The sequence below is a fragment of the Bos taurus genome, chromosome 18 (assembly GCF_002263795.3).
Source record: "Bos taurus isolate L1 Dominette 01449 registration number 42190680 breed Hereford chromosome 18, ARS-UCD2.0, whole genome shotgun sequence".
Lineage (NCBI taxonomy): Eukaryota > Metazoa > Chordata > Mammalia > Artiodactyla > Bovidae > Bos > Bos taurus.
This window is the reverse complement of record NC_037345.1, coordinates 48,701,751-48,712,572: the sequence shown is the minus strand read 5'-3', so window position 1 is coordinate 48,712,572 and position 10,822 is coordinate 48,701,751. Positions and strand designations below refer to the sequence as shown.

General features: G+C 48.2%; 1 protein-coding gene across 1 annotated transcript; it reads left to right on the top strand.

Annotated features, from left to right (window-relative positions):
• Positions 1-2,403: 2,403 nt before the first annotated feature.
• On the top strand, positions 2,404-6,508 carry LOC508086 (F-box only protein 27; the record flags this gene model as incomplete). The annotated part of the gene is made up of 4 exons (XM_024979455.2): positions 2,404-2,897; positions 3,145-3,240; positions 5,279-5,414; positions 6,087-6,508. Coding segments are annotated over 4 exons (924 nt in total), but the record flags the coding sequence as incomplete, so codon positions are not given.
• Between the last annotated feature and the right edge of the window lie 4,314 nt (positions 6,509-10,822).

Here is a 10,822-nt window from a genome sequence, read left to right as displayed (position 1 = left end):
CTCAGTCATGTCTGACTGCTTGTGACTCCATGGACTGTATAGTCCATGGAATTCTCCAGGCAAGAATACTGGAGCCGTTCCCTTCTCCAGGAGGTCTTCCCAACCCAGGGACTGAACCCAGGTGTCCTGCATTGTGGGTGGATTCTTTACCAGCTGAGCCACCATGGAAACCCAAGAATACTGGAGTGGGTAGCCTATCCCTTCTCCAGCAGATCTTCCTGACCCAGGAATTGAACCAAAGTGTCCTGCATTGCAGGCGGATTCTTTACCAGCTGAGCTACCAGGGAAGTCCTCTGAGGTACCTGGTTAGGTTCAAATCCCAGCTCTGCCACCTGCCAGCCGTGTGACCTTGGGCAGGTCACTTGGCCTCAGTTTTCTGAGCTGAGTGAAGTAAGGACATAGCCATATCTACTATTACCCTGATTGGTAATAAAAGACTCCATGAAGGTGGACTGGGGCTTCCCCAGTGGCTCAGTGGTAAAGAATCCACGTGCCATCCAGGAGACATAGGTTCCATTCCTGGGTCGAGAAGATTCCCCTGGAGAAAGGAATGGCGGCCCACTTCAGTATTCTTGCCTGGGAAATCCCATGGACAGAGGAACCTGGCAGGCTGTAGTCCATGAGGTCACAGAAGAGTCGGATACGACTTACAACATGACTAAACAACAACAGCAGCCCTTATTTAGGGAGTCAGATGGAAATGCATTTGCTTCCTGCTGGAGCCTGTTTTCTCCTGTGCAATGTGATCTGAGTTAGTGATATTGGGTACTTAAAGGTGATAAGAATTTTATGCGACCTAATGAATAGGAAGCCTCCGACTGAGATGTCTGACCCAAATAACAGCCATTGCTCAGCACCAAAGGCCTTCTTTTTCTTTTTAATGGCAAAGACCCAGAAGCAGAAGAAATTAAGAAGAGATGGCAAAAATACACAGAAGAATGTTACAAAAAAGCTCTTAATGACCCAGATAACCATGATGATGTGGTCCCTCACCTTGAGCCAGACATCCTCAAGTGTGAAGTAAAGTGGGCCTTAGAAAGCATTACTATGAACAAAGTTAGTGAAAGTGATGGAATTCCAGCTGAGCTATTTCAAATCCTAAAAGATGATGCTGTTAAAGTGCTGCACTCATTATGTCAGCAAATTTGGAAAACTCAGCTGTGGCCACAGGACTGGAAAAAGTCAGTTTTTCATTCCAATCCCAAAGAAAGGCAATGCCAAAGAATGCTCAAATTACCATACAGTTGCACATGCCAGCAAGATTATGCTCAAGTCCTTCAACCTAAGCTTCAGCAGTACATGAACCAAGAACTTCCAAATGTACAAACTGGATTTAGAAAAGGCAGAAGAATCAGAGATCAAATTGCCAACATACACTGGATAGAGTTGATATACAGATTAAAAGCAAGGATTCAAACTCAGGGAGATAGTGAAGGACAGGGAAGCCTGGCAGTTCATGGGGTCGCCAAGAGTTGGACACAACTGAACAACAACAATTTATTCATTTATTTTTGGCGGTGCTGCTTCTTCGCTGCTGTGCATGGGCTTTCTCTAGTTTCAGTCTTCCAGCTTCCTCATCGCGGTGGTTTCTCTTGTTAGGGTGTGTGGGCTCTAGGGCACACGAAGACCTGAGTAGTGACTACATGTGGGCTCAGTAGTAGCGGTGCTCAGGCTTAGTTGCGCTTAGGCGTGGGATCGTTCTAGACCAGGGATCAAATCGGTGTCGCCTGCATTGGTAGCTGTAGTCATAACCACTGGACCACTGGGGAAGTCCTGCAACCTGGTTAGGGACACTCCAAGGGGTCACTGGTGGGGATGACAATGACAAGATTGACTACTTCAGCCAACCCCTCCCTCCTCCAAGGCTTTTCTTCAGTCGAGTGGTGGTCCCAATACAGCCCAATGGAGGGATTTTCTGGAGATCACCCAGGGAGGAAAGGGAGGGGCAGGCTTGTAAGTACAAGCAGAGGGAGGAGGGGCAGGACAGTGAGAAGGGAGGGGCAGGCAGAGAATGTGGAATCAGAAAGGGAGTGGGAGTGGGTGGTGAAGGGTGGTGCTGGGTAGGAAGAAAGGAGGGGCCAGAAAATAAAAAGGGCAGATGTAGAGATGGGGGTACCTGAAGCTTGGCTGCCTGCAAGGAGCAATGAGTGAGATACAGGGTGGGGCTCCGGGGCTGCACGGCCCCAGAGGGGACTGGGTGGGGGGCGGCTGTGGGGCGCACGGTGGAGAGTGGAGGAGATGGGAGCCTGGCAAGGACAGCTTGGGAGTCTGGGGACTTGAGGACGGGGCTGGGGGTGATGAAGATAGGGAGGCAGCTGATGGGGTTTGGGGGAGTGACAGCCTTGGGGTGTGGCTGGTAGGGGTGGGGCTGGTGGAGGCTGGAGGTCATGGAAACTCTGACGTCTTGACACCGGGTCTCCAGCAGCGGCAGCCTGGCCTGGTGAGGACGACCTGTGGGCCTCTGGGGGCCTGCCTGCCAGTGTTGCCACTCCCGACATGGAACCCGAGGAGGTGTTGGACCTGAACCGACTGCCTAACGAGCTGCTCCAGGAGGTGCTGAGCTACCTGCCCCCAAGCACGCTGCTCCAGCAATGCCGCCCAGTGTGCCGGCGCTGGCGAGACGTGGTGGACGGCTGGGACCTGTGGCGGAGCATCCTGCCCTGGAAACACCCCGACCTGTGGCCCGTCATCCGCACCTGCCTGCCCCCTGCTGACGACCCCGGGCCCTGCATCCTGGGCCGCTTCTGCGAGCGCAGACCCATAGGACGCAACCTCCTCGGGGACTCTCAGAGCTCTCGAGGCCTAGGTGGGAGCCCAGGGAAGGGTCCTTGTGGGAGCACGTTGGAGGATGCGAACGGGGCAGGCATGGGAAAGACGAGAGGCCTGTACCTGGACGAGTGGGCTGGCGGGGAACTCAGTCACCAACCTTTTTTTTTTTTTTTTAATGGAAGGATTCTTGAACCGGATGGTGCTGACCGCAGGGGCTGCCCGGGGTGCAGAGGAAAACGCAAGGGTGGGCCCGCTGATGGCCTATAGACAGAGATGGTTCCTGTCTACCTACAGGTGATGTCCCTAGTTCCCCAGGGTCAGGGCGGTTGTCCAGTACTTGTTTGGTTCTCATTGACCTTGCTCCCTCTTTCCTAGGTGGTGTCAACAGAAGCAGGTGTTGGACCTGGAGAAGGAGGGTCTGTGGCGGGAACTCCTGGATAGTGGAAACATTGAGATCTGTGTCTCCGACTGGTGAGTGTGGTGACAAAAACAGCCCTTTAGCTGAGCATTGGCCTTGGTTTGGGTGACTTCATGTAGGTCTCTTAACAGCCCCTTAGATAAGCAGGAAGGTAAATGACTTCATCACCATCAGAGCTTTAGCACTTAGCAACATCCTCTCCCTGAACCCTCTCTCAGCCCCCAAAGGGACCTGGATTGGAAGATGCCTGGTTGGATCCTAGCAGAGGATTTGGGTCCAACTAAGTCTTGTCTGTAAATGAGATGCTCCTTGGTTCAGGAGGGGACAAGATAGAAGAGTTGTCTAAGAGGTCAGATTCTGGAACCAGACCTCTCACACTCAAATCCCAGCTTCCTGGCTTTGTGGCCTTGGGCAAGTCACAGTGATGCCTGCATTTCCCTATCTTCATAAGACAGGGTTATATATCAGCCACAAAGCCAGTTGTTTCAGTGGAGAAAAAGCTGTAGAGAAGAGTGGGTTTTTAAAAAAATATCTATTTGCTTTACTGTGCTGGGTCTTAATTCCACCATGAGGGGCTGGCATGTAGGATCTAGTTCCCTGACCAGGGATCAAACCCGCCCGCCCCCACTTAAGAATCCAGAGTCTTAGCCAATGGACCACCAGGGAAGTCCCTGAGTTTTTATTTTATTGTATTATTTATAGGGTCTGCTGGGCCTTTGCTGCTGTACGAGACTTCTCTAGCTGTGGCGAGCAGGGGTTACTCCCTAGTTGCAGTGCATGGGCTTCTCATTGTGGTGGCTTCCTCTTGTTGCAGGGCACAGGGTCTAGCGCTCAGGCTCAGTAGCTGTGGTGCACGGGCTCAGTGCCTCTGTGGCATGTGGGCTTTTCCTGGATCAGGGAGCAAGCCCCTGTCTCCTACATTGGCAAGCTGGTTCCTTACACACTGAGCCGCCAGGGAAGCCCTCACCCAAGTTTTTACTAGGGCTTTATCATGTGTTAATCTCCAGATCAATTCATATTCCATACTTCATGCTAAGTCACATTGTTATCTGGAGTGGCTGGCCTCCGTTATGTGACTATAATGGAGGATGTGGTCAGCCCCAACCATTTCATATTGACAGGTCATTTGTGTGTGTGTGTGTGTGTGTGTGTGTGCGCGTGTGTGTGATTGGCACAGAACAGTATGAAAGGTAAGTCAGAAGAACACACAAATATATTAATACAGAAATAAGACAAAATACTACAGGAAGAAGTAGAATGGGCATCTGTTTCTAAGAAGCAGAGTGATATGAAGTCTCTGTGAAAGATAGTTGTTTGTGTGTTTGTACAGCCTATTACTCCTAATTTTTTAAATTTTAATTTCTTACATCAAAACATAGCTATCTATTTGGAGGTCGTTTCTTTGATGTTGCTGGATAGCCCATCACCACTATATTTAGGTGCCCCTGGATCCTGTTATACGACTGATAAAAAAAAAAATTGTACCCTCAAAAGGTACAATTACCTTTTACAATTAAAAAATTAAAACATTACCATTGTATACATTGGAAATGACATCTTGGCCACCACTGAAATATATTATAGGATGAGAAATAAGACAATGGAAGGAGGTACCTTGAGGCTTCCCAGATGGCACCAGTGGTAAAGAACCTGTCTGCCAATGCAGGAGATATGAGACATGGGTTTGATCCCTGGGTCAGGATGATCCCCTGGAGGAGGGCATGGCAACCCACTCCTGTGTTCTTGTGTGGAGAATCCTGTGGGCAGAGGAGCCTGGAGGGCTACAGTCCACAGGGTCACAAAGAGTCAGACACAACTGAGCGACTTAGCACGCACATGCACCTTTAAGCCTGGGATTCTAGGTCATTCCTCCTGAAATGAATGTGCAGACCAGCTGCGGAGCGTGTTTGGTGCAGATGGATTCAGTTAGATATGCAATGGGGTCAAGCTGCCCCGTGACACTGACGGTGCCAGTTCCCATGACAACACTTGGTACTTGTATGCATGGCAAGCCCTTTCAGGTGAAGGCAGGCAAACCCCCAAAGAGATGGGGTGACCAGTTCAGGCTTCACAGTCTCCCTTCTGCCATAGGTGGTTCGATGACCGAGACGCTGACTGTTTATATCGTCTAATTGTCCAACTTTTAGATGCCAACCAGGTCGTCCTGCATCACTTCTCTCCTTTGCCTTTTCCCAGCGATCGGTTGGGCAACGGTTTCTTCTTTGAGGTGAGTCTCTATGAGGGCTGTGGGAAAGGACAGTGGAACCTATGATGATCTATGGCTGCATTAACAAATTGCCCCGGAATTTAGTTGTTTAATATCAACAGCAGTCATCTTATCTCCTCTCACAGTTTCTATGAGGATGATTTTGCTGGGAGTTTCTGGCTCTAGTCTCATGTCGTTCCCTTCAGACACAGGCTGGAGTTGAAGGGCAGGGTGGGGTGTGAGTGTGTACACAGCAGCTGGTGGCTGGCCAAGCAGCTCTTGGTTTAGGTTCAGAGCTTGGCCATGGGATCCCCCTGCATGGTCTAGTTGGACTTCCTCACAGCATGGCAGCTTCGGGGCAGTCAGCTGCTCAGGGCTTCACCATGAGGCTGCTGGAGAAACCAGCAGAAGCTGCATTGCCTCTGTGATCCTGCTGTGGAAGTCACTTGGTGAAAGTCACCCAGCATCACTCCCACCACACTCTTGGTTACAATGAAACCCACCCAGATGCAAGGGGGTGGGAATTAGACCCCACCCCTGGGTGAGGAGTGGCATGATTCTAGAAGGATGTGTGGAAGTAGAGACCTTGTTGCAGCCATCTATAGGTAATACCATCTGCCAGAAGGCCCCCAACTCAGCTTTTGAGGGGAAGGCCATGGTACAGTGGGACTTAATCTCTTTTTCTGTCTACAGGTCAACCACGTGTTCTCCAACCTCAAGAAAGGCGTCCGCTTTGTGTCTTTTGAACACTGGGTCCGGGACTTTGAGTTCTCGTGTGAGCAGCACGGAGACTATCCATTACACCCGAGTGTGACCGTGCGGGTCCGTCAGGCACTACCTGACCATGCCTTTCAGGCTCTGGGACCCTTTGCTGAGCCGTCTCAGTATTAGGGACTTGTAGCTCCTGGCTTCTGGGGATCTAATGAATCCAGTTTAAGTTTCTAATGGGCCCTGTCTTCAGGTTCTGGAAGCTACAGGAAGAACGTTCTTACATCAGATTTACTGGTCGCCACTGCTCTAAGGCAGGCACTGTTCTAGTAAGTGGAGACGCACAGATGAAGACAGAGAGATGGTGAGAGGACTCCTCGTCCTCCCCCCACGCCAGGCCCTCTGGCTCAGCCCCTGTGCCCTCTGCGCTCGTTTCCTTCTGGTTCTGCTGCAGAGGCTTCACTGGTCTTGTGCAGAAAGCCCTCTCCTCATGTCTGAACTGGAAGCTCATCCCTATGGCTAAGAAAATCCCAGCCCCCACTGGTGGTGAACTTAACCTCATGGGATTTCAAGACTGGGACCAGGACTCAGAGCAGGAAGTCAAACTGCCTCAAAAACTGTTTGGAGACGGAGGGTTCTGCCCACCCTGTGAACAGTGATGTGGTCCCCTGAGCCCAACCCTACCCTGGATCCTACAGTGTATAAAATTATTTTGTTACATTTTTAAATTCTTTTCAAATATGGAGAGAATAAATCAAGAACATATCTGCCAATCATAGGTAATAAATGTAATATAATCTTGCCAAAGTGTCTCAGCAGTTTTTAATAGCAATACAGTGTTACAGCCTGGGTGACTACTGGATTCCGAGTAAGGAGCTGTTTCAGTTGAGGAAAAACTGTACAGGAGGAAACATCTAGAGAAGGTGTTCTCCAGTGGAGAGAATGGCAGAGTCAGAACCTTATTTCCCAAGTCGAGGAAACATCTAGAGAAGGTGTTCTCCAGTGGAGAGAATGGCAGAGTCAGAACCTTATTTCCCAAGTCCTGACGGATGCTAAAGCTGAAACTCCAATACTTTGGCCACCTCATGCGACGAGTTGACTCATTGGAAAAGACTCTGATACTGGGAGGGATTGGGGGCAGGAGGAAAAGGGGACGACAGAGGATGAGATGGCTGGATGACGTCACTGACTCGATGGACATGAGTTTGAGTGAGCTCCGGGAGTTGGTGATGGACAGGGAGGCCTGGCATGCTGCAATTCATGGGGTCGCAAGGAGTCAGACATGACTGAGTGAATGAACTGAACGGAAGGAAATCATGGGGTCACAGGTTATCAACCAGGGTTAGAAGCCTTAGGCATGCAGTGGATATGGGCACAGTGTCACAGTGACACCACATTTGTGACATTCTGGTCACGAGGATGAGAGAGAACCTTGCAATGGCAGGATCCGGCTGTCCCCACACCAGTCCAGGGGTCATAGCTGCCCCCTCCCTGCTGCAGGATCCCTAGGGAGCTCCAGGTCTCTGGATGGAAAGCAGATGAAGCCGCTGCTGCCTTTGATGTGTCCACCCTGAAGTGTCCCCCCACCTGCAGTAGAAGATGGGACACACCCCAAGGGGAGAGTGTTTTGTCAGTTTCATCCAAAGGGGAATTGACAGGTTGAAACAGACCTGAGAGTCAGGACCACATGCAGTGTGTGGTCCTGGAATAGATACTGGTTCAGACTCAACTCTGGAGGGTATTTTTGGTTCCACTAGAGGACTTTGGATAGAAGGAATATGAGACAGGAATTTACAGGAAGGGAACGATGGAGACCATTGCCTGAAAAATAAACATATTATTTAACTTTCACATATACGTGTTGTATTATACCTATATGCATATTTGTAGGCGTGTGTACCTATATGCCAAATTTAGGTCATTGGTAAGTCATTTCAGTCATGTTCGACTCTGTGTGACCCCATGAACTGTAGCCCACCAGGCTTCTCTTTTCATGAGATTCTCCAGGCAAGAATACTGGAGTGGGTTGCCATGCCCTCCTCCAGGGGATCTTCCCAAACTAGGCACTGAACCAGCATCTCTTAGGTCTCCTGCATTGGCAGGTGGTTCTTTACTACTAGTGCCACGTGGAAAGCCTCAATTAAACTTATCACATGCTTATTTAAATATATTTCCGTGCATTTGTATTATGGACTACCTTCTGGATATCCTGAAGAAGGAAATGGCAACCGCCTCCAGTACTCTTGCCTGGAAAATTCCATGGATGGAGGAGCCTGATAGGCTACAGGCCAAGGGGTCGCAAAGAGTCGGACATGACTGAGCCACTTCACTTCACTTCTGGATGTATCTATTCATAACAAGAATATGAACCAAAGCATTACAGGCTTACCGCAGTGGTGAACAGTGGTTAGAAGTTCCTTCTGTACTAACTCATTTTTGCATATATGAACTTCTCATTTTCTGTATGTGTGTGTGTAGCAATACTATGTTACAGACAAATATGAAGCATCCTCCAATGCAATTTCCCTTCATTTTCAGATGTAACCACTTTTAGAAGACACTTTTGCTGACAGGGTTTTAAAATTTTGTTTGGAGAATTCTGTATACAAGCAAATGTAGAGAGAAGAGTATTGTTATTTCCATGTCACTTTCTATTACCCAAAAACAGTTTCAGCTTAAGGCCAGTCCTCAATTCTCACCCTTCTCTTTATATTTTTAATGTATATTTTAATATTTTGTTTTATTTATTTTTTAATTAGAAGAAAATTGCTTTACAATGTTGTGTTGGTTTCCGCCATACAACAATGCAAATCAGCCATAATTATACATATATCTCCTCCCTCTTGAGCCTCTCTGTCCTCCCCCATCCCACCCCTCTAGGTCATCACAGAGCACCAGGCTGGGCTCCCTGTGGTATATAGCAGCTTCTCACCAGCTATCTATGTTACACGTGGCTGTGTATATATGTCAATGCTATTTTTCCATTCGTCCCAGTCTTTCCTTCCCCTACTGTGTGCACAATTCCGTTCTATCTGCATCTCCATTCCTTCTCTGCAAATAGGCTCATTAATACTATTTTTCCAGATACTGTTGAGATATATATATATATGCATCGCTATACAATACTTGCTTTTCTCTTTCTAATGTACTTCACTCTATATAACAGATTCTAGGTTCATCCACTTCACCAAAACTGCCTCAATTTTGTTTTATATATATATATACAGACCGTTTTTTAAGTCTTTATTGAATTTGTTATAACATTGTTTTTTTCCTGTGTTTTGGGTTTTTGGCCACGGGGCATGTGGGATCTTAGTTCCCTGACCAGGGATCAAACCCGCACCCTCTGCATTGGAAGGCGAAGTCTTAACCACTGGACCATCGGGGATGTCCAAATTCTTTTTTTTTTTTTTTTTGACACAATTTCAAACTTAAAGAGAAGTTATAGTTACCAAAGAGGATTTTTCCACCCAAAATATTTAGCACATTTACAACTGGATGCACTATCACCACCTTTAGGGCGTATTTTCTGCAACCATTAGACTGAAGAGGTCACAATGATTAAATAGCTGCCTGATGAAGTAGCAGAAATGGTTAACATAGCTTGGCCTCTCCTTCTAAAGGAGTGTGTCTCAGGAGTGAGTCCAACTGTATGCTGAGACCCCCAAGTCCTTCTGGCAAATATGCAGCCATGGGGGTAGCCTTGGGGATACACGAACACATGCACAGTGGTGTCGGGTGGCATTGCTAGAAAGATCCTGGCTACCTAAACTATGGCCTGTCTGTTAAAGGGAGGGGATGGGTGGAATGGGGAAACCCCAGTGCCTGGTGGCCATGGAGTTGCTCATGGTTTGAAACAGCTGAGCTGCTCTGTTTGATCTGAGTCCCCGTAAAACCGAGTTCCCCTAACAAGTCTATGATTGACCTCTCTATCCAAAACTTGATTTCTTTTCTTGTCCCATAGTGTTCCCCCCAAGATTGAGGGGTGTCAAAGAAAAGGGGGAAATGAAACGGAGTAGGATCCTCCTGGGTACAAAAGCTTTTCCAAGACCCCCATTTCTTGTTTGTAGGAAACAGGCTTCACCTTCCTAGACTGTCCCTGAGTTCCAATGAAATAAATTTAACATATTTCCATCTAGGGAAGACATTCTGGCTTATGTATGATGCAAGTGAGACTTGAACCCAGCCAAAACCCAGATTGAATCCATGGTCTTTTAACAGATCATACCTGGTCTCAGGAGTTAATAAAGGTCAGGTCCTTGATATCTCAATGGAGAAAGAATTCGCTCAGAAACTAAGTAATGGGTAAGAAGTAAATTTATTTAGAGAGAAACACATTCCACAGACAGAACATGGGTCATCTTAGAAGGGAAGAGGCCCCAAAATATGGTGTGGTTAGATTTTATGGACTGGGTAATTTCATAGGCTGAAAGATGGGAGATTATTTGGGGAGAAGGGGTGGAGATTTCTAGGAACTAGACCACCACTCACTTTTTGACCTTTTATGGTTGGCCTCAAAATGGCAACCCACTCCAGTGTTCTTGCCTGGAGAATCCCAGGGACGGGGAAGCCTGGTGGGCTGCCGTCTATGGGGTCACACAGAGTCGGACACGACTGAACTGACTTAGCATAGCATAGCAGAACTGTCGGGGCTTCCCTGGTGGCTCAGACAGTAAAGAATCCAGTTGCAATGCAGGAGACCTGCATTCGATCCTTGGGTC